The sequence below is a fragment of the Lepidothrix coronata genome, unplaced genomic scaffold (assembly GCF_001604755.1).
Source record: "Lepidothrix coronata isolate B3197 unplaced genomic scaffold, Lepidothrix_coronata-1.0 Scaffold168, whole genome shotgun sequence".
NCBI lineage: Eukaryota > Metazoa > Chordata > Aves > Passeriformes > Pipridae > Lepidothrix > Lepidothrix coronata.
The window spans coordinates 408,272-432,448 of NW_016690348.1; the positions used below are offsets into that span (position 1 = coordinate 408,272).

The 24,177-nt window shown below is 41.0% G+C and overlaps 2 protein-coding genes across 2 annotated transcripts in view; one reads left to right on the top strand and one right to left on the bottom strand.

Annotated features, from left to right (window-relative positions):
- The window catches only part of PLEKHH1 (pleckstrin homology, MyTH4 and FERM domain containing H1), a 56,232-nt gene extending 42,148 nt beyond the window's left edge, over positions 1 to 14,084 (top strand). The window contains exons 20-30 of the mRNA XM_017829752.1: positions 296 to 472; positions 1,009 to 1,106; positions 3,596 to 3,773; positions 4,184 to 4,339; positions 6,993 to 7,093; positions 8,819 to 8,960; positions 9,851 to 9,993; positions 11,067 to 11,196; positions 12,771 to 12,857; positions 13,351 to 13,497; positions 13,811 to 14,084. Of these exons, the coding sequence (XP_017685241.1) occupies positions 296 to 472; positions 1,009 to 1,106; positions 3,596 to 3,773; positions 4,184 to 4,339; positions 6,993 to 7,093; positions 8,819 to 8,960; positions 9,851 to 9,993; positions 11,067 to 11,196; positions 12,771 to 12,857; positions 13,351 to 13,497; positions 13,811 to 13,987 (1,536 nt within the window). The 3' untranslated portion in view covers positions 13,988 to 14,084. The remainder of the gene's footprint in view (positions 1 to 295; positions 473 to 1,008; positions 1,107 to 3,595; positions 3,774 to 4,183; positions 4,340 to 6,992; positions 7,094 to 8,818; positions 8,961 to 9,850; positions 9,994 to 11,066; positions 11,197 to 12,770; positions 12,858 to 13,350; positions 13,498 to 13,810) is intronic.
- A 2,975-nt stretch (positions 14,085 to 17,059) lies between these two features.
- PIGH (phosphatidylinositol glycan anchor biosynthesis class H) lies at positions 17,060 to 23,732 on the bottom strand. The gene is made up of 4 exons (XM_017829751.1): positions 23,547 to 23,732; positions 21,422 to 21,631; positions 20,705 to 20,788; positions 17,060 to 18,434 (listed from the first exon to the last, which is right to left on the bottom strand). The coding sequence occupies exons 1-4, from the start codon at positions 23,724 to 23,726 to the stop codon at positions 18,333 to 18,335; spliced, it is 576 nt and encodes a 191-aa protein (XP_017685240.1). The 5' UTR covers positions 23,727 to 23,732; the 3' UTR covers positions 17,060 to 18,332.
- Between the last annotated feature and the right edge of the window lie 445 nt (positions 23,733 to 24,177).

The following is a 24,177-nucleotide window of genomic DNA, read 5'->3' on the forward strand; positions in this document are numbered from 1 at the left end:
TCAGCAGTAGGACTGGACAGTGTGAGCAAGGTAAAGCACAGGCGTGGAAGGCAGAAAGCACATTTTCCCCTTGATTCTCTTGCTGACTTGTAAGTTCTTCAGACTGGGGGAAGTTGAGTGAATTTTCTAATTGCCATAATTGAAGAGGTAGGAGTAGGAATTAAGTATTGATTCTCCTTCCTCCTCTCAAGGTTATTTATTAATTGTCTGTAATGCATCTGAAGAACCTGGCCTGGAAAGTACCAGAGAAGAGTTGCTGTATTCATGGCATTGACTAACTTCCATTCTTTTACAGTCCTGTCAGCTGTTCATCAACGTTCCCGTGGAGGCATCTTCTATTGATTACCATGTGTCGCTTGCCCAGACGGCACTGCAGGTCTGCTTGACCCATACTGAGCTGCAGAATGAAATTTACTGTCAACTTGTTAAACAGACCAGCTGCCGACAACCCCAGAACCACTCAGTCATTCAGGTCAGCTCCTCTTCTGTTACTTCCACTCTGCAAATACTGCTATTTAATTCCTTGTTTTTAATAATTAGCAATGGGACTGGTTCTCACAAAACTGTGCTAGCGCTAAAGGTGTGCTAGAGGAAGGAGAATCTCAGCATTGGTGTGCACAGAAAAACACTAAGAATGTAACCATGTGCAAAATAAGTTTTAGTTTAAATGTAACCATTTACCAGTTGCAAATGGTCTGTTCAGACCATATTCAGAATCAAAATTCATAGCTTGTGTTGGCGAGCTATAACTGTCACATGGTATTAATTTTGTCTTCCATTTTAGATAATCAACAGAACACAAATCGTGAATATTTACTATTAAGCATGAAATCTGAATTTTGCACTATAATTACTGGATAAATTAAATAAATAAGTTACAGTATGAATGGGCATACTCATTTATAATATTCCCAGCTCAAATGAGAAATTAAAATCAGGTTAAAGAATAATGGGTCTAATTTGAAGCAAAATACAAAACAAGGATGATATCCAGTTTTATGTTCACAGTGCTGGCAGCTCCTTGCTTTATGTGCTCCTCTATTCCTGCCTCAACATCACTTCCTCTGGTACATCAAACAGCACTTGCAGCGACATGCAGACCCCAGGTAAGGACTGCAACAGCATTTTCTTCTGCTAAGCCGACTGCCTTTTGCATCCACAACAAATAAAGAGGGAAGCATTTGTAACACACACCTGCAAAAACATGTTGAGAGAGAGGACAGGTTTCCAGTGGTATAAAGCTGTGTCCCTTCAGTCATTCACATTAATTTGTCACTTAGACTAAGCTAGTTCACAAAACAGAGTGACCTATATTTGCAAAAGAACTTTTTGCAGATATAACTGGAGCTACATAGGGACATGTTTTCCTAATGCAGCAACTTTCTTTTATTGATAAAAGACAGATCAAAGTAATTATTTAGAATGAATTATTCAAATATTAGGTGATAACATTCTGCTGTCAGGTTAGCAGGCATACTGACAGAACAAAAGTGAGGCAGAAGACATCTCAGGAAACTGTAAAAAGTTAGGAAAAACTAACAAAACTGAAATAAATGTTTTCTGTTGCCATTTTCCCTTTAAAGAAAACAGTACTAGATCTACAGTAAGGGCAGTAACTTTTTCTCCATTGTTCATGCTGTGCTCTTAGTTTGTTTCCATGCTGATCTCATCTTCAACATATCTCACTGTGTCCTTAGGGGGAAGGTCACAGATAGAGATGTCTAGTTGTCTGTTGCAACAATATACTCTTGTTAAGCCATAGGTAAAAGAGTTGTTTCCTTTCAAACAAATATTCATATTCTAATAATAATTCTAAGTCTGCCTTGGAACTCAAGCCACAAGTTTCCTGGCACTGCAGAGAAATCTGTGTCCTCCTGTCAGGTCTTTTTTATTTTCTTATATGCTGCCTCACATTTGCAGTTTCTTCTCAAAAGTGAAAATATGGATATGGGGCACTCCTCAATGTTCAGGTTCTCTCTCTGTTTGCTAAGACAACGTGTTAGGGATCTTTTGTGTAGGATTAGAAACCATCTCTTCAAACCTGTGTGCATTACCAGCTCCCAGACTGGCCCATTCAATCCAGTAGTGAAGCTGCTGTGGGGGGCTATTGAATTTCGTAAGGATGTGCTGGGCTCTGTGAAACTGATCTATTTAATCAGTTTCAAACATTACTATGCTGATGGTCTGCCAGGTTCTTAGCCCAAAAGTACCTTTATCAACAAATATCCTCTAAGCAGAAGCAAAGAGGAAATTTATTTACACAATCCAGCTATGAAATAATTATTAGGGCTAGAAAAAAAACCCAGAAATTATATGAAAACGTGTCTATATTCATCTGTAGTTTACATTAGATTTAGAGCAGTTGCTAAGTATGACTCAGCTTGGTTCCTTCTGCCTAGCTCTAGGAATACATATGTCTCTTTGGCTGTTTCTTGACTAGTTAAATAGATATACTTTCTGTTTCACACAGCAAAGCAAGATACTCGAGTGTTTACACTGCATAATGTCTATGGTCTAGACTTATACTAGATCTTAATTCTAGGTATTGTTTTTCATGAAAGGTGACCTTAGAGTATATCCAGTCTCTTAAAGAGGAAGCAAAGTGGGGCAGAGTTCTAGGTGAGAAGACAACAGGGCTCAGGAGCATTTGGAAGCCACACACAACAGGTTCTTGTTGAAGCAAGATTCTCTATTTGAAAATTGTCCAAACGTATTACTGGGGAGGTAAGCAATACATTGCTACAGTGAAAAGCCAGAACTCCTGACTTCCATGTTGCTTGCAGGGATTTAACCAGAGGTTTAATCATGTACTGAGCTGCTAAGGGCATCTTGAATGGGATTAGTTTCCCCCGCAAAGTAATAGCACGATTATAAATCTATATAAGTCCTTCCATTTCAAAACTTATTCAGTGTATACATTCTTAACATTTTTTAAAAGGTATAATTGATCGTTCCTGCTTGGCTTTAGAGACACATTTTTTTGGTGCTGTTCAATGGAGCACTCTCTTTAGTAGGCAGTAAACTATACCTATCCTTTATTGAACTATCAACAAATCTAAGATTGCTTTGAATCTCTGTCAAGTCTCTTGACTGGCAGATAGGGTTAATACATGGAACTTATAATTTGTATATCCGTGTAAATTGATAAATACAACTTGTGTAATCCTGTGAGACTAATGCATTACAATCTATTATTAATATTTACCAGGATTTGATATAATAGTAACTAAATTCCACTGGCATGACAGCGAGTTTGAGGGTGAACAAGTCTTGGCTTAACGGATACTTTGGTGGCAAGAGGGTACAGAAGAGAATATTCCTATACTATGTCCAGTCCACCTAGAAGTAGGGAATGCTCTTGTGCTTCCTGGAGAGTCCATTGTCTACCTTAATTTTACAGGTCCTTGGAGCTCAGGTTTGTGTTGTAGCTTTTCACTTGAGCTGTTAGTCTGTTGAGATGAACAATACACCTGCACAGAGATATATCTTTGCTTGAGAAAAAGCCTGAGGGAGGAATGCTTTGTCATGACATGGGAAATTGAAGAGAACATGGCACTTAGAGCATGTTCGTGTTTTTCTCCACCTCTTCACCTAGGAGTGAAATAGGCAAGTATGCCATCTACTGCCAGAGATCAGTAGACCGCACGGTGCAGGCTGGAGAGCGGGAAGCCAGGCCCTCCCGGATGGAGATTGTGTCCATCCTGCTAAGAAATCCCTACCACCACTCGCTCCCCTTCAGCATCCCAGTGCACTTCATGAATGGAACCTACCAGGTGAGCCACCACAGCTGCCCTTCTTCTGGGCACTAGAGGACTGCACCATAACCTGCCTCCTTCATATGGGTGGAACCATGGTAATTACACATATCAGATATTGGGAGATAGACATTACTTCTCCTCCTTCTCATTTTAGCTGTTTTCCCTGAGAAAATGAAAGGAATCAAGCCCCAGCTCTACAGGTCTTAGGAAGAAAAGATAGCTGAGGAAAATGGACAGATGTCAAAAGTGTCTCAATATGGGAAAGAATGCGGTGTGAAGGGAGACAATAGTGCTGTCACTGGAGCTGGCAGTTAATCCTGAGACATTAATCTGTAGAAAACCAGCCTTCGTTAGTTGTGATACCCATCAGTGTCATGTTTCTTGAATTTTTCTTGTATCCTGAGTTAATTCCTCTTTCATTGCAGGTTATAGGTTTTGATGGTTCTTCAACAGTTGATGAATTCATCCAGCGACTCAACCAGGAGACAGGAATGAGGAAGCCATCCCACATGGGATTTTCTCTCTTCACAGATGATCCTTCTGGCAGGAATCTGGAACATTGTTTGCAGGGCAACATGAAGGTATTTATTTTTCCCCTCCGCTACCTTCAGTATACATCTTTGAAGAATTGCTGAATGGTTAATAAACTGCTAAATAGCTAATAATTTTTTCTTAATGAATCAAGATCAAATAAAGTTGGATATCGTCTATCTAGATTAATATTCACAGATGAGATACTAATTCCTGCACTTGGGTCACAACAACCCCATGCAACCCTACAGGAAGAGTGGCTTGGAAAGCTGCCCAGGGGAAAGGGGTCTGGGGGTCTTGGTCAATGGCCAGCTGAACATGAGCCAGCAGTGTGCCCAGGTGGCCAAGAAGGCCAGTGGCATCCTGGCCTGTATCATAAATACTGTGGCCAGCAGGACCAGGGAAGAGATTATTCCTGTGTACTTGGCACTGGTGAGGCTGCACCTCAAGTACTCTGCTCAGTTTTGGGCCCCTCATTACAAGAAAGACATTGAAGTGCTGGACTGTGTCCAGAGAAGGGCAATGGAGCTGGTGAAGGGTCTGGAGGGTAAGTCATATGACAAGTGGCTGAGGGAGCTGTGGTCATTTAGCCTGGAGAAAAGAAGGTTTAAGGGGGGACCTTATTGCTCTCTACAACTACCTCAAAGGAGACTGTAGGGAGGTGGGGGATGGTCTCTTCTCCCAAGTAACAAGTGACAGGATGAGGAAATGGCCTCAAGTTGCTCCAGGGGAGATTTAGATTGGCTATTAGGCAAAACTTCTCCGTGAAAGAGTTGTCAAGCATTGGAATAGGCTGCCCAGGCAAGTGGTGGTATTTGGAGGAATTTGAAAGACATGTAGATGTGGCACTTGGGGACATGGTTAAGTGATGGACTTGGCAGTGCTGGATTAATGGTTGGACTTGCAGATCTTAAAGGTCTTTTCCAATCTAAATGATCCGGTGATCCTATAATTAGCTCAGTCTAATCTGATACACTTCTTAATACAAAGCAAGTTCTAATTTTAGTAGATGATAAATTGGTCAATTTTAAAAAAAGTCTTTAACTCAGATTTTAGCACATATTAAAGTTTAATTTGTCTTGATGACAAAATTGAAATATGACTGAATAAGTCAGCATGAGCATGATATCACAACCAACATCAAATGTGACACTCTTAATTGAGACAAATTTATGTTAGGCTGTGAGTCTTCTGGCATGTCTACATAAATTCCATCTATTGGATTATGAAGTATCCCCTTGCTGTCTCCAGATAACTCAGGCTTTCACTGTTGATGAATGTACTTAGCACAGAAAGCTCTACTGAGTATGGCTTAAGAGTAGAGTGCCTCCGATGAAGAAGCAAAGCAGATAAAGTATTAACATCTGTGTCTTTCATATGGAGATTTTTACCCATGCTGCAGCTGAATGACTGCCTTAATTGAGTAGGCTAGCCACCATGAATGAGACACATCAGATATTGGTACAAATCTGGGAGAATAATTTGTCATACAGAATTGATGGAAGAATAGTTGTAGTGGCAACTTTGAATAGACTGATACCTCTATGGAACTTAAACAATCAGTGTTACACAGTGTAAAATCTCACATTAGGCAACAGAGGGAGAAGATACCAATAACTTTGAATTAGATGATTTGAAAAGGAAACTGCCACAGACAGTGCCAAATTATTTGGCAAAATAATTATTTGCTTTCATGGCCTGATATAGATCAGATAATCTGGAGCTTTGCTTGTAATTGGACCACCATCTAGAGAGATGAGGTATCAGAGTAAACAAAGGAGCTTGAGACAATCAAAGGCATTACTTTTACTAGTTATTATTTACTTGCCAAGGCAATCTCAATAGCTTCTTAAGAGAGGTTTAGAGATCTGATTATGTATTTCATGTGGATTCTTATGTTCACATTCCTTTTATTGAGATGCCATCAAAAGAGAAGTAGGGGTCTTCATTAAACCACTTAGAAAAGGACTGGAATAACCAATAGGAGCTGAATGGAACTAAACAAATTAACCATGTTATTACTAAAAATATGTCTGAGTTAAAAAGTTGGAATCCAGGACCAAAGTTGGGACATTTGCATCCAAGGGTTTGGTTTAGCCATGCGTGTAGACAGCTACTGTTCAGAGGATACATTAGTGCTTTAGTCTAGCTTGGGAGGGCACTTCTGAAGCAAGCCTGTCAATCATTCCTATTAACCACGCTTTGACTCACATTAAGGAGTAACCTGAGAGCATAAAATTGATTCCTTTTATGTGAAATATGAACTGGAAGGTGTGACCCAAAATAGTAGTGAGCTTTCAGGTCACTTAATCAGACTAAAGCTAATCCAGTGGAAAATCCTTTAAAACTCATATAGTGTGGGCATAGAGATTTAGGAATGGGTGTTTCTCTGTGCTTTGCTCTGCTCCTCCTGAGCTTTGCTATTTGCTAATGTAGACATAACCACAAGAGTTACTACCAGACCAGAATTCATTTAAACATGCCCCCCTGCACATTAGAGCTGGAGTTTTCAGTTGGAATGCTTTAACTTTTACATACTGTGTAACAGAAAAAAGTGTTTTGTCACTTTTGGCTGTGTTTATGCTGATCCAGTCTGTTTCTTTAATCTTCTGTGTTCCACAACACTTCATTCACTTACTTTCCCCTCAAGGCTATACATCTCATCTCAGTTTGTGTCTCCTCTCTCCTTCATATTTTTTAAAGATCTGTGATGTCATTTCTAAATGGGAACAAGCCTTAAAAGAATTGCACCCTGGGAAATACGAAGGTGGCACAAGAATTGTGAAGTTGACCTATAAGAACAGGTACTGTTGTTTGTTAGGTGGCCTCACTAGTGCTGTTAATAAAATATTTTAGACTGCATATATCTCTGTAGATGACCAGTAAACTTATAGTATCATTAGTGCCAAAACTATTTTAGCTAAGATGCATTTAAAACCTACATGAGATGTGATGAATTTTGTGTGTTACATATACAAAAGCTTATGGCCTAGAGGTAAAACCCAAACCACTTTGCAATAGCAGAATAGACTTAAAAAGAGTTAAGAACTGGCTCTAGTACAATAAGACATACTTGGACAATTTCATTTGCCTAGATCCTAAAACATAATTAAATAATGTGAGAGACCTAGAGGAAAAATCACTAGTGAAAACAAATATGCTGAAACTTGCAATTAAGTGAACAATCACAAAGATGAAAAAGATACAAGAACAATGTTCTAAATCACATGAGTTATAGAAGAGATGTAGTAGCAGTGCCCAAACTTTATAAAGAAAGAAATGTTAAAAGTTAGATGATGAAAGACGGTAGAGAAGCGAAGTACAAGACAAAGATCTAAATAAAAAACTGGAACAAGTTCATCACTTATAATACAGACAAGAATTCTGAATTACACTGAATCAAGAGCTGTACGAGAACAAGGAATGGTGTTCTGCATTTGAATCCTCTGTGCAGGCAACACAAAGGCTACTCCAAAACTGAGAAGAGACAAAGTTCTGTATTGAACATATGAAGATTTTGTTGACTGTTATAGTGGAAACAAACTTCTGTCAACTTTGTTAGTTGGTATAATAGAGGTGGAAGCAGAAATTACTGCTTTTGACCTTGAAGGCAGTATTTGTTTCAGGCGTGAAACAAATATTATTTTGTTGGACTGGAATGTGCCCAGACTGGACGGCAAGGATGTTTTGATAAGGTATTTCCAAGGTTGGGCTGTTCTAACACCAAAGACTCTGATAAGAAATGTGTCAGGTCAATATGGTCCTAATGGTGTTGTTAATCTCAAAGTGACATAAAAATAAACAAACTGATCCACTGGAATTAATATCTCATGCAGTATTGTGGAATAGATAGCCATAGATGCAGCTTTAAATTAATATTTGAATTAGGTGGTATGCACTGTAAATTGGCATGCATAAGGAATGGTTCTGGGAAGCATTCTCCAAACTGGTGTCTTAACCTCCATTAGTAATCTTGCTATACCACATCTAAAAAATTGCAAGTGTGGATGGAATAAAAAATAGTAGGAAACTTTGATGTACAAGCATGTTTTGAAATAAAGCCTGCTGAGTCTCTTATTTCCTGCTGAAGCAAACTGAAGACTTTTTTAATAAGTCTTCAGTGTAAATGGTCAAATCCAAGGTGGCAAGTCTACAAGGCTATCTTGTAGAAACTTATACATGTAGAGGTAGTTCTCTTTTCTATGATAAGCACAGAAGGCCATAACTTAAAGATCACCTGTCTGTGCTTGATGGGGACCAATGGACACTGTGTTTAATAAGGGTTCACTGTCTAGAAGTGGTTGGCTTACAGAATTCAAAGAGCTTCCAAAGCTAGAAAGGCTGTTTCAAGCCTCCTTGCCCAAATTTTGCTCATAATGTAAGCATCTCAGCTTCCAAATCTGTCCAGTACCCCCTCAATAAAAAAAAAGAATAACCCACTTTTATTTTGCCTCACCTTGATTAAAGTTCCCAGCTGTACTTTCAGTTCACTATGTCTTTTTACCTTTACAATCATCTCTACTTTTTAGACTGTATTTTCGGAGCCAGGCCAAAGGTGAGACAGACCGTGAGCGGTTGCTACTGGCCTTCCAAGTCAGCAATGAAATAGCCAATGGAAGGTTTCCTGTTAATAAGGAATTAGCTCTGGAAATGGTGGCTCTGATGGCTCAGGTGAGTATGGCTGTGGGCAGAAATCCTCTCTTTTGTCTTCCTTCAGCTGTACACTGAGTATCTTTGACTAAGCAGTTACCTTTTACATCAAAAGTGCTGCTTCTTACCACACATACAGAGGTGCACCATGCCAAATACATTATACCAGTATACATATGTTAGAACACCTTTTGCTGTAGGGAAATTTGCTCTAGGAGTGCCTGTCCTTTACTTCTCAAGAAAAATATTGGAAAAAACAGCGAGGCTGGAATATCACCTAAACTGCTCCAATTAGTAGCTTAGCAGAGATCTGGAAATAGTACCACTACTAGAATACCACTGCTAGAATTCCATTAAGAGTAAAAACTTTCCCTGTTGCACTGCCAATACCTTCTAACTCAGTATGAGCATGTTGTAGGATCCTCCATTAGACCTCCAGGTTTGCATTTAGCATTTTACCACATAAAACACACAGTGTGGGTTGTGGCCATGATAAGCAGGATAATAATTTCTTACTGAGCTGAAACTGATTGTTGTATTTGTTGAAGCAGTGTAAACTGAGATGAATAACCTGGGCATGTGATCCAAATATGCTGTTGTTTTAATTGGCCAGTTGAAATTAACCCCCAAAGCCTGGCAGTTATACAGATGTGTCTCCTTACAAGTATCTGGCTGAGATCTTGTTTCACTTTCTTAGATCAGTAAATAATTCCTTGGGCAGTCATGTTCTCAGTAGTTCTCTTTTGTATATATTTACTATGGTAAATCTGTAAACAAAATTCCCCAGCCTAACTATGTCTTTTTGCATGACTAATAAACACAGTAGTTATTGGTATGGGAATTCATGGAATGTTCTAGTGCATTAAAAACACCATAGTTCTGTTGCACTATAAATAATAATGTTGTCTTAGGTGGAATATGGGGATTTGGATCGATCAGGATCTTCAAGTCCTGGGGGAACATCACAATTAAAAATGCAGCATCTTCTCCATCAGGTCTTAGATAAATTCTACCCCAAACACTACAAGCAAAACATTACTCCTGAACAGCTCAGGTAAATTGTTGGTTCTTCAAAACTTTGCACTGAAAACAGCTTTTACTTGCAAAATTCTGTCTTATATTTAAGTAGTTTCAAGGAGCCCTGTCAAGATTATTTGATGTAGAAACTTAAACAAAACACAAGTGTCAGGAAAAGGTTCCCTGAAAAGAAAAACTAATACAAAAATAGCCAAATCACCAAATAATTTTCCCCTAGACAAGAAGTTTAGGTCTTTCACTTCCAAATTAGGCATCTCAGTTCCAACAAATTAACCTAAGCCTAGGATGAATTCTCTTCCTGAGTTTTTGTTTTACCCTTTCCCCAAGTGTCAATTGAATCCAGATGCCTAACATTTGCAATGAGTCATAGTGCCAGCACATATGAGTTGCTTCAGGCCATGCAGTAATTCTGGTAGGACATATTTTGGTAGGGCTTTTTGATGTTCTGACTTGGAAATTCTCACACACAATGCAGAGAGCTCAAGTACAGAATTCAGATGCTGCCACGGATCTCGGATTTTTCTGTTTTAAAGTGAGGGAATGGTTTTATTCCAGAACCTAAGCTACTCAGGAATGCAGTGGTGTAGCTGCAGGAATGCAGTTACCTCCTTTTGGGAGCAGATTCCATCTGCATGTAGCGAGGTAGCTGCCAAACCACCCTAGTGAGCCAAATCAAGAGTGAGTTAATATATATTCCCATTCCATATAGAGCATACTATAGCAAGGTATGAGGAAGGCAAGAGTGTAGCTGGATATGAAGACAAGCTCTACAGGGTTTTACTATAACACCTGACCCAGTGTTTGTAGTTACAGTTGTTTAATATATACACCAGTGAGCAACCCGTATGTGAGTAGGATTCCTGGGCATTACGGTATAACTAGTAATAAAAAAATTATGGAAGTAGAGAAAGTGCTAAAATAAACTCACGTTGTACAATCCTTTTAACTGATAGTGCTAACAACCTTGTCTGTAAGAGCTGTGTAGAAGAGCCCTTTTGGAGTAAAGGGCTATTAACTGTTATAATTTTACACACCTTTCCTTGGAAAACATTAGTAAATAACACTGTCTTGTATTTTGGATTCTGAAAGGCAACTGACAGACAGGCTGGCAATGAAGTGGATGGTGCTGCAGGGGTGCTCTCCACCAGAATGCATTCGAATTTATTTGACGGTGGCCCGGAAATGGCCTCTCTTTGGAACCAAAATATTTGCTGCTAAGGTAACTGGACCACACCTTTTTCTGTTGCCAAGAGTGAACTACCTGAGCAGAAATATACCTACAGTCTCTGGTTACATGGGTTGAAAATGCTGCTACTTCAGGAAAGGAAAAAATTGAACAATACTCTGTTCTGAAGAAACAGCTCTGGTACCACATAGGTTGAAAAAGAAGGCAGGCAAGTATGTTCTAAACACTAGGGGTTGCTAGCGTTCAGTAAATAAATACTGAAGGTTCCGTGGCTGTGTCAGTTGATAGTGATACAGAGTACTACCTGTCCTTACAAACCTTGCTAAAGCTTGCTTAGGCAGGAATTTCCCTGGTCAGCACAGCTGCAGTGATAGTTTAAAAAATACTATTTACATACCACCATGGGGGTGGAAGGGAAGAGTCCCCCATAAGTCACACCTGGCAGCTGATGCTAGCTATAAGGACAATGGGTATTTCAGTCCTGTTCTCTGCTTGACACAGAGCTGGATGCTTTCCTTGCCACATGAGAGAGGCAAACACTGCTAGTGTCCTGCTGCAGAAACAAAAGCTGAAGCATGTATTGGGTAAGCTGCCAGCCCACAGGCATCAGTAGGAGAGCAAAGAATATCTGGAGAGAATACTTCTCCCAGGAGCTTGTCCATCCCTCAGTCAGTCTCAGGCTAGAGCTCTGTACCTATCACCCTTGCCTGAACTGATGTCTTAGCACATGACAGCTGTCTGAGAAATCTTATTTTGGCATTAACTATCTTCCCCATCCCAGCAGAAACTTCCCCTGTTGAAAGCTTGAGCTAGGTCTTCTTCATAGTTACATATCTCTTGCTTTGAAGTCAAAGCTGCTGTAGTTATGGAATAAAGTCTAAGGATGAAATGGACCTCTTGAGTAAACACACAAAAAGTTTTTGAAAAGATAATTATTTCTACTGTCAGGAGTAAAAGCAGAGGTAGTTACTGGTACTTGAAGTTATGGATGCTGAAGAATCAGAATATAGAATAGTGCCACCCACAGTTTAAATAATGTTGGTATTTCTGATGATCAGCATATTTTATAACTTTTCAACAGTTAAGCAGCAAAGCCTATGGCAATAGCCATGTAATTGCTGATTCCTAGGAAAGATTTATGTCATTTGCCATCACAACTCATCTTTAACAGATAATTGATGCACATTTGTCTGTAAGACTCTGTAAGAAATGAAATTGCATTGATGTGATGGTACTGGGTGCCCTGGTGTTACAGAAACCAACAGACCAACAGGAGCAGTATAAAAACGTGCAGAACAGAGCTGCATTTTATTGCTCTGTCCTAGCATTTCCTTCCATTTTAACTACACCAATGGAATCTAATTAATCTCAAAGCCTGTGTTATCCTTGTATCTCTTGTGCTACTACTCTGAAAATTGTATGTAAATCTGAAAATATTATTCCAAATTTTGAGACAAGCCCTCTTAAAAATCAAACCAGGTCACACCAGTAAGTCTATAGGATTCTTTCTCATCATCACTTTATCCTTAGAATCCAACATTTATGTCAGAAACATCATTCTGTGGTCATCCAGAAATACCTGAATTAATAATTTTCTTTCTGTCTAGCCTATTTTGCCTTCCTCATTGGAAGACTGTCCAGTCTGGATAGCTGTGAATGAAGATGGTATCAGCATACTGGATTATAACACAATGGTATGTTGAGAAAAATACCTTACCCCGCCCCAGAAAGACATTCCCGAGTCCACTGAAAGTCACTAAAAGTTTGTCTTTAACTTCAAATGGATCCAGAAGTTAATTTGTAAAAGTCAGATGATGGAAGTCAGTGCTATGTTTGAACACTGCATAGACAAGGGAAAATTACAGCTGCAGTGTAAGGTAGGCTAGCAAACATGCTCATACATCTTTGCAAAATCTCAGTAATGTGTGTTTTGCTACCACCATCTGGGATATAACAAAATTTGGACTATGAATCAGTGAGGTATCAAGCGAGCCAGGAGAAAACCAGAAATGCAATTGTTACTTGAGCTTTTTCTGCCAGCTGTTACCTATAGAGCCTGTAGTGCCTGTTACTGCTGGAGATCCGGTGTTCTTGCAGGAAGCAGCAATATAAATTAATACATTATTATAAGATTGGCATTTTGGTCTTTTTACAGAACTATGACTTTTTCAAATTCTCTATCTGCAGCATCTGAAGGTCTCTTATTCATACTCCTCTGTGCTGACCTTTGGAGGCTGTCGAGATGACTTCATGATTGTAGTCAGTCAAATGAAAGAAAACAGTTCTGGAAAAAACAGCACTGAAAAACTCCTCTTCACAATGGCAGTTCCTAAGGTAATTACAAAATGAAAAGCGAGATTCTTTCCAGCTGGCAGCATCAGAACTGGGTGTTTTGTATAAGCCCTGGGGACTGGTACTTGTGAGTACTGCACTAGCTATACACATTCAACAAATTCCTTGTAAGCTGGAACCTTTGACCACGAGACTTACTTTACCTAACTCTTACAGACAGATTTTCATTTCAAAACTGAACAATTCCATGTGAGACAGCCATTTATAAAAGTTAGGCAGTCAAATAGGTTCTAAAAATCAAAGGGCACTTTTACCTCTAGTTGACTTACAGTTAATCATTTTCTTTTTTCCCCAGATTGTTGAAGCAACACTTCTTATTGCCAGCTACATTAACTACCGCTCGTCACCTTCACTCCTGTCTTCTACACAGCCCTCCCAAAGCAAAACACCTGCTAAGAAGCTCTGGGAGACTGAAAATCGGTGCTTTTTTCCTTCCATGCCCCGAAGCACTAAGGGGCCCACCCTGCTCTGAGGGCTCATTCCAAACGAGCTATGATTCTTCTGGTTACACACCACTACTTTAATGTGGACTCTGATTCTTTTTCCATAATAATAGACAAAGTTCCTTAGAGGTAGAGGCAGTGTCCTTTCTCTTGGGGGGGAGGGGGAAGTTATTTTGGGGGACTGTGCAGGAGTTTCCTTTCCATGACACACTCCATCCAAAATACCATGCCTCAGGTCATTTACCTGCACAGTGCTCCAGTTACATTACATCTGCTCTCTTTCCTTACACTGATTATTCCATCTCGTACCTTTCTGCTTTGCTTTAGAAACACATACATTTTCTTTGATCCCTCACATTTGCAGCTTGCAGAAGACAGAAACTTTCCAAGTCCTTGCTCCAGACATGAAGAAAGACATTACTGAGAAAGAAGAGGAACTAAACTGACAAGAATAATTCCAATGCAGGTCAAGGGTGATTTTAGACCTGAAATAGGGGGTATAGAATTAGAGTTCAGTGGTACTTTAGAATGTTTTCAACTTTAAATGAAAGTGGAATCCTAGTGTCTTTAGATGTTGAGGACTCAGAACAACTGAGACTAGAACAGTGTCAGAGCATGTCAGCTCCTATGGGACTGATGCATTTTAGAAGCTGACACTGTTTTACGCAATAGATGAACATTAAACTGATGCTGCAGGGCTGAATGTGTCCCATGCTCCACTGTCAGACAAGCACTTTCAAGGACTTTCTGCTATAATCACTGTAGATGTGTTTGAAACTGCACATTATCTCAGACAAGGGAAGACAAGACAAGCAAATTTTGTACTTTTTCTGTCTTCCAGCAACTAGAACACATCTTGTTCCCAAATAAGGTCTGCCATTCTGACTTGACAGAAGCTGCTCCTTTCAAACTCCTGCTTCCTTCATGCTACCATAAGCAAGGAGGAGGTAGTCAGCAAATGTGTACTCAAGTACTGTTCTTCTGACTTTCCTAAAGAATTGTGGTAGATTTAATTTTTTTATCTGTTTCAAAGGGACTTTGTTTTGAGAAGGTTATTGAAGTTTAAACAAGTAAAAGAAAAATAGCAATTCTTCATGAAAAATCTAAATCTACGTAGCTTGAGTTCAGCTCTTTTGATAAGCATTCTAAAAAAGCTAAGGAAAAATAACTGTACTTTCAAAAGTACCATGTGCAACTTCATAATAATTATGCATTCCTGGGCAACTTTCCCAAATTAAAACAGTGTGAACCCAACCACTAGAATGAATTCAGTAATAGCAAACCAAAGCTATGAACAAAGCAAATGAACAAACCAACCATACCAGTGTTTTTAGTACCTGCCACCAACCTTGAAACATCCAACTAATGCACACAAGGGCGCTGATACATCAAGCTGATACATTTTTGTTTCATGCTTAGGTGGGGGCAAAGCCACAAATTAGGAGTATGGGACAGACAAAAATTGCTCTTTGTAATACAAAACAAAAAAAAAAAAATAAAAATCCCCAAACAAACAAAAACCCAACCCCAAACCACCCCATGGTGGGTTATGGAAACACTATGGCAGACATAAGACAGGAAAAGATTGTATGAACAGTGACCTGATTTGCACATACTGTAATGTAGCCACTTGTTATGAATTTAAAGAGCATCCCTTGAAGGTACAGAAGAGGGTAGCTTTCTGAGCCAAAAATAATTTTAAGAAGGTATTTAGTCTTTTTTGTTTTCCCTTTGATACTTTTAAGCGACTGTATATCCTGATGGTAGTTTGTATTTCCTCTCTCTCTCACACACACACACACACAGAGTGATCTCAGTATAGTTATGTCAGTTTGAATACATGAAGTATTACTCCTCCTCACTCAATCACCTGTGCCTACCAAGTTCTCCTGTATCTGAAGGTCTGTTTGGCAGCCTGCTTCTGGTATCCCACCAGTGACAAAGCTGCTTTAGAATAGGCTGAAGCCATGGGATGTCCCAGCTGTCATCAGTGCTGGAGGTGCTCAAGGCATAGAAGTCTCCAGTTCACAGTTCAGAGGCTGTATTTCCTTACAGTGTTAACACTCATGTCCTCAGAGACTTGTACCAGGGTAAACAGGAAGCAGAGATGTTAAATAAACAGGAGCTGTCCTGAAGCTCATTATTTTCTGTCATAACTGCACTTTAAACTGAGAAGCATGACATATAGAACTTCTTTTCCTTCCTTATTTCTTAAAAATATTCACGAATACTTGAGTATTTCAGGGACCACCCCACTCTGATGGATGCATACACCCCTCCTATTTATAGCTTACCTGTCTTCAAACAAACAACCCACCCTGTGGAGATATCTGTTTTGTATGATTCTTTGGTAGAGAAAACAGTTTTTTATTTTAATCAATGCCTTTGACTATTGATGGAGCATAGAATGAGACGACAAAAGCCTTTGTTTTCCTAACTGCTGTGTGTATATAGAAGGCTGCCTGGAATATACTGTGAGATTTCTGTTTGTTCTTAATAAAATGCAGCTATCATGAATTAAACTGTATTATTCTCAGAAGAAAAGAAACTATTTTAAAAGCCAAAATATTCTCAATGTAAACAAAAATGAACAAAGATTGTGTTTGGTATCCAGGCACATACCTAGTGCAAACCTGCCCTAGTCTGATTCCTGTTTCTCTCTGCTGATTTCTCAGCTTCAGTGGATGACTAAACTATGGGGACAGGATGTTCACTCCTTCAAAAGATTGCTAAAGCAATCTTTCAGACTTCCTCCTGTGACACAGCTTCTTGGTAATTTCTTCAGTGCACATTCTGAGGACTTCATGGCATTTTTATAGCATAGTCAGCATTCACTGCACACTCTTAAGCCTAAGACTCTGTTCATTCTGTTGAGACATCATTTATTTTCTGACACAAAAGCCAGTGGCACATCCCCAAGCTGCTGCCTTTCACTTGGACAACCAGAATACTTCCTGTGACATGAGCTAACCTGTGTCTTTCAAACCTCATGGCACCACGAAAAAAAACCAGATCACCTTATCTCTACCCTATTGCATGATGGTATGTTGACACATGCTTTTATTTACAGATAATGCAGACAAGCACAATACAGCATTGTATGCAAATGAAGCATGACCCCAGGCTCCTGCCAACTTGTGGGTTTAGCTCAGTTATATTTCTAAGGAGTCATGGGAAAAAAAAAAAAAAAAGAGAGAAGAATACCAGTTAAGGGTTACAGTGACTTTTAGCTTATCAACAAAGAAGAATTTCCCAAGTTTAAGTTACTCCCAAGAGCACAGATCAATAAAGCTTTATTCACATTGTCATTACCATGATTTTCAACAACACATCTGCCTCCAAGCTGCCTCATATTCTTGGAGTAATTGATGTGGCCCTTTTAATGCCACATCTTTTCCATGTTCTGTGTCACCAGGTCCCTGCCCCATTCAGCAATGGGTTCACATTTTCCCTGTATTCCTTTTGATACTTAAGTACTTACTGAAGCCATCCTTGTTGCTTTTGACATCCCTCAACAGATTCATCCCCAGACAGTCTTTAACTGTCCTAACCACATCTTGAATAGTGTTGCTGTATTCCTCCTAAGTTACCTGTCCCTAATTCCACATTCTGTATACTTCCTTTTTGTGTTCAAGTTTTGCCAGGAGCAACTTGTTCATCCATGCAGGCTTCCTGGCATTTCTGCTCGACTTCCTGCTCTTTGGGATGGATTGTTCTTGAGCTTAGAAGAAATGATCTTTAATTATCAGTCAGCTTTCTTGGACCTCTCTTGCCTCTAGGACCCCATCCCATGGGACTCTTTCAAGCAGATCCCTGAAGAGGTAAGTCTGCTCTTTTATGTTTATTTCATTAAACATAACTGAATGCAACAGTATGTTTTCATTTTCTGTAACTGTCCTTATGAAATTCTCCTGTGATCGGTAATTTGCCATCCCAGCCTACACAACAGCTTTGGTATTTAGAGTGGTTTTTTCAAACAAAGGGTTAAATAGGAACCAAAGAATGCATCTTTTTGGCAGTCCAGCCAAAGTTACATTATGATTTTAGCATAATTTTCAGATGCACAAAAAAGTAAACAATCAATGCATTTTTTTGTCGCCCTCTGCCCCATTTCTCCGTAATTCTTTTCTGCCTAAGCCTAAAAAGTTCTGCTCACTTGTCTTCATAGCAGAGGATTTCAAGGTTCACTTCTGTGCTTGAGCTGACATTTTCTCTAACAATTCTATGAAGCTGTGCAGGCCTTTAGCCCTAACATCACTGCACCACTTTCTACTCATCTAATAAATGAAAGGCATGGGGTGGTTTTGCTTGCTTTTCCATGGGTCCCTCTGAGTTCTGCTGGAAGTCTGCTCCCTTGTTTGGGGTTTTTTTCAGCTATTTTATTCCACTTGATTGTGGAGCTGTCTTCCTCTGCTCCAGGATTTCTTGACAACTTTTATACACTTCTATCAAGCAGTCCAGACGCGGCTTGGAGCTCTAGAAGTCAAACAACAGAGAATCAGGTTCTGGACTGGCTGTAAAAGAACAGGAAAGCTTGTAACTTCCCACTAGTGAGACAGGCAGAGGTAGGAATGTGGAGACAGCCGACAAAGCTAGCAGAAGTGTGTATGTGTAAGGAGTGCAACAGTAAGACACCTGTAGCTCGTGAGCTTTCTCACATCAAGTCAATGGAGACTGGTACATGTTCATTGACTCCAGGAGGTGTCTGATGTAAGCTGGTGATACAGGAATGCAAAGTCATTCCATAAGCCATACCTGCTCTGTGATGAAAAACACCAGTCCCTAAAGTTGTCAGGTCAAGACATGCAGCACCATTCTGCAGTTAGCCTGAATCTCTCACCAAATCTGAAAGCCACTCCTTTCTCAGCTCACAGTTCACAGTGACAGCATGGAAGAATATCCACACTTTCCACCCATGACCCTATCGGTTAGGCCATACTCCCTCTAGAGACTAATGAACAGCAGATTTCCATACACTGGATCTACCATCCTAGAAGACCTCCACCCTGAAAAATCCACCTTCAGGACAGGGAGTTTAGACATCTGACCCTTGGCCTCTGCTACTACTGTCAACATAAGGACAATGGAAGGTTAACTGAAAACATAAATTAATTTTACACAAACAGCAAGTGGTGGTCAAAGGATAATAATTTTTCATCAATTCTAAACTGCACTAGATTAAAACCAGCAAGGAGGTGAAAGTTTCACAGTTCCACAGCCCCTACGATCCCATGACTTCTGAGCTCCCGAAACAGCATTACTGTGTAAAGTCCATCAAATGCCTCCTTGCAAGTGTTTCTTAAGAGAACAAAAGGTCAATTCAGTGCAGAAGGGCCCTGGGCTCAGTGACACGGGAAACTGTATTTCTTAAGGCTGACATAACTTACATGAACCTAATGAGCGTGACACAATACAGCCAAATAATCACTGCTTCTTCAAAACTAAGTAACATACTAACTTGCACGTTAAAGAAGGAATTACAGACAGGTACTGACTCGCAAACTACCACAGTTCTGTACCTCCTTTGCTGGTGGAGTCAACTCTAGCAGTACTAAGATGTTTCCATGAAAATAAAACTGTTCAGAGTTGAGATAAAAAAAAAAAAGAAACTATACAGATGCCAGGTAGCCTCTTTGAAGCTGGAAATGAGCATATCTAAAACCAGGTTCCCGAATGCAGCTCTCTGGAATTTATTTGTTGTTGATTTCCAGCAAATCCCTTCTTTCCCTTGTTTATGTGTAAAATATTTAATTTATATTACTCTTAGTAATATAGTCTTTACAATTGTGGGACTGAGTTAGCAGTAAGAATCAATGGAATAGCCTATTTATACCTGTAAGTTTTTAGAAGAAGACTAACTGTATCCAATCATAAACTGTATGTAGATTACAAAATGATAGTCACTAACAGTAGATGAATTAAGGACAGAGAGGGCTATACAGCTCAGTGGTCTAAAAAGTGAGGTACCTCTGTACTGCTTACCACCACTCACGGTTCAGGGCATTCTTGTGTTAGGCATGAACACACACAAAGAAATTCCATCCCAAAAATGGGATTATGAACAGTCAGAATAAGTTAGCAAGAGAAGAGAAAGGGGAAACAGGGTAACAGTAACACAAACAAGTTATTATACATTAAGCAAATTGGTCACGGCTTGTCCTGTGATCTTTGTCAATGTATAAGAGAGGGGAAGTCATTCCAATGCCAAGGAGGCTTTATGAACACTTTTGGCACACCGAGCTGAGAGAAAAATCAACTGCAGCACAGTGCCATAGGCCAGTCGGTGGGATGAATCGTAGCAGAAAGCACCATACTATTCTGTAACACAAGCCAAACAAAGGCAGACCTCTGGTCTTGCAATTATTTGAACACAGCTTTAGAGAAAGTAAAATTAAAATTGCACAGTAAATTATAGAAGAATAAAGGATGGTAACACTGAGCACAGGACTACACAGAAAGCTGTATGAGTCTTCAGTATCCTACATGAGCCAACAACTTTTAGTTCATGCAAACTCCTGGCTGGGTTCAGATTGACACAACTCCCTGTTCTTTGAATGGAGAGCAAATGAAAAAAACATCCCCAGTACATAGTTCTATGAGGCTTCTAATACCACCCACCCTGACAGCCCAGCCAGGGAAAGGCAACTGTAATCAGCTATCTGTCGTGGAATAAAGATATGCTTGGACAACTGGTGTGCACACACAGACCACAGATCTGGATTTTTCCACCAGTCAGTCAAACTCACCTGAAAGAGTGGCACAACCTCAGATACTCCCTGAGGATCTTCAGGGTCCTGGAGGAGGATACACAGGTAGTAGATAACTTTTTGCTACAAGACAGACACAATCATTGGAGGTTGAAAAAGCTATCAAACTGCCTGGAGTTAGCACAGAAAGAGGAACTGTTTCAACTCACTGAGCTGAAAGCCAATCATCCCAGGCCACAGTCAAGTCTACCAATTTATATCTACAGTTTTCACACAATAAAAAAATAACTTTACCTGTGTTTTTTTTTCTATTAAATTTTTAACCTGAAAAGAACACGCATATGCTGGAAGGGTAAGGTCTGCTCTTCTACAGGAGCTTTGCAGAAAACCCCAGCAATGGGAAAAATCATCATTTGTGTCTTCTACCTCCTCATCTCTGTCTTGACTACATACAGAGTTGGCCATCAGGATTTGTGAGAACAGCATAACGTAAAGAACTAAAATCATTAGCTCAATGTCAGTGGCATTGTCTAAGGGATGGATTTGGCTTTTTGAGATTTTTCCTTTGGTTTGAGTTCTCCTTTAAAGGTGAGAAAACAGATCAGAAAATAAACAGGGAAATCTGAAACAAAGTTCCTGATGTCAGTAAAGCTATGGATGGTGCTGTGTTTAATTGCTCTGGTAAACCATGCTCAAGAAAATACAATGGATGTGAGTGTGCCTACAGAGACAAGAAGAAAGGCTGTGTATCATTACCATATGGATGGCTTCGTTGATAACCACATCCTTCACCTGACCCATCTCAATGAAGGTTGTGCTCTCTTTTCCTGAAGCGTAGGATGAAGTCACCTGAATGCCGAGTGAGCCAATGACCAGCAGGGATTCCTGGTCAATTTTGACGAAGTGCAGGTATATGATCAGGCCAATCAGTGAGATGAAGATTGCGGCAGAAAGCACCACACTATTCTGTAACACAAGCCAAGCAAAGGCAGAGGTCTAGTCTTACAATTAATTGAACATAGCTTTAGAGAAAGTAGAATTGCACAGTAAATTAAAACATTAAAGCTACAGTTACTAAGTAATTTTAAGTAGAGTCAGCCCTTTTATCCACTGGGCTGGCTGACATGTGTAATGAGATTTAAATCAGTCTTCACAGTATGGACTGAAAGAATTGGGAATTGAAACTGAAAACTGTGAGAAAAGTCTATTCTCTCATAAATTTAGTGAGAAATCTCAACCAACACAAGCTAGTTGTATCAATGACTGTGTATAATACCAATGTCTATAGGGATGATGTCATTGACAAAGAAGTGTTGTGAAAGAACCGAAGGTGGATTCTCAAAGGGGAAGAACCCTCCTCCAGGAAAAACCACTGCCCTGGTGGTTTTCTTCTTATGAACTGCAAGTCTAAACTTGTTCAAACCTCACTCTCTTCCTGCCTTAAACACCAATCTAAAGAACATTTGCACTCCCCTGTGCTTTGTCTCAGGGCAAATGTCTTTTGCATGCTGCAATCTCGGGATTGCTGTTACATTTTAATATATAACTGATGAAACTATAGTCACCAGTAAGTCATCTGAAGACTTTGTAATAAATTCTCAAGGTCTGCAACCTACAGTCTATTTCTGGGACATGTTTTAGACAGCTCCAGGCCACATATATATGAATCAAAGTTCTAACTGACACTTCCTGAAGGACCAGAACTGCACAGTCCTACCACTCAAGCTGGGCCTGGGCCACTATGTGAGCTAAGGAAGCCATAGATTTGGAAAACATACAGGACTCCAAAAGTTTGTTATCATGGAAAAAAACCCCGTCATGAACTACAGACACTGAAATCCACACAAAGAGAGAGACACCTTCAGACTTTCTGATCTGGTTCCTAATGAAAGGAAGAATTGCAGTCACTTGCATATAGGCTGCATGAGCAGTGTTCAGCCAAGCAGGAGGAGAGTGGGTGGTAATCACTGGCTGGGGTGTACGCTTTTGTAAAATATGAAACTGGAACAGAGATTCTCTTCCAGGAAGAGGAACACAAACCATCTTTTCATATCTGATGCCTGCTAACTGACTCACATTGCAATCTCTGTCTTCATTGCTTGGGAAAGATTACTGAAAAAATGTGCAACAGTTGAAGCACAGGTCAAAGTGACCAACTTCTCTGGTCAAGCTACTGACTTCAGTCTGGAGATAACTGGTCTGGGTCCAGTTTTTGATAAATCCAAAGGTATTAGCTCAGATATCAGCAGCTTTTGAAATCTGTACTGCCAACATCTTTCCCTCAGTTGTGAAATGTGATGACATTCACGGTGCAGTGCTCTCTGAGTCACTCTGGAAAATTCCTTCTGGGAATTAACAATCACCTTCTTCAATACATCCTTTATTCCAGATTCCCACAACTTGTTTCTTCAAATAGCCATTACTTGTTACGTGGACTCACACGCATGCGCCAGGCATCACTCAGCACCCATTCGGACATGTACCCTATCTATCAAGAGGCTACAAACCAAGAGAGGCACTCGAGAAACCCCTAGAGGCTGGCGGGTGGCAGCCTGCGGCCCTCAGGCTGGCAACAGCTCTCTCTTTTTCATCACGCAGCCATCACGCCAGGCGTTCCCAGGGCGCGGGGGAATGCCCAGGAAACGGGATGACCGCGTTCCCACCCTCTCCGGCCGCCCTCCATCTTCCGGGCGCCGCTCGGCGAAGGCTGCGCGGCTCCCCCAGCCCGGCGGGATCTGGGGACACACGCGGCCGCCGAGGCCCCCGGGTGCCCCAGACAGCCCCGGTGTGCCAGCGGGACGGCGGCTCCGGGGTGCAGCCGGGTCACCGCTCGGTGCTTGATCCGCGGAGGGGTCCGAGGGCGGCGAGCAGGGGTCGGTACCTCGCTTAGCGCGAACAGCCCGTAGGCCGCCAGCCAGACGGCGGAGGTGGCGGCGCTGAGCGAGCGGAGCTGCAGGCGGGGCCCGCGCACGGCCAGCTCCCGGCAGGACGCGCTGTGCTGGCGGCGCCGCAGTGCGATGGGCGCCCCACAGGCCGAGCGGAACCGCTGCTCCTCCGCCATGGCGGGAAGGCGGAGCCGCGGCCGTGGCCCCAGAGCGGCGGGCGGGGCCGATCCCGCCGGGCCTGGCCCCGCGGAGTTACCGCGGCCGTGCGGGAGGAGCCTGAGCCGAGGGAAGCCCTCCAGGCCCGGCACTCTCTCCCCGGCCGCCTCCCGAGCAGCGCCCGCCCCGCCGCGCCCGGCCCCCCTCTGCCTCCGGGGTGGTGCCGAGGGTTTGTCTGGCTTGGTTGAGCCTCGCTAGGCGTCTGTCCTTAATCCCGATGACATCAGAAGTTTCCGCGCTTTGCACATGTTGATAATTCACTGCCCGCTTCCCTCTGTTTTTTGAATATCAGTTTTAAAGGACACAGGTTTTAGTGGTGCTGTGTGTGTCTTGCCGCGATGAAGAGACGGAGGCTTTCATAGAATCATAGAATGTTAAGGGGTTGGAATGGAGTTTAAAGATCATGGAGTT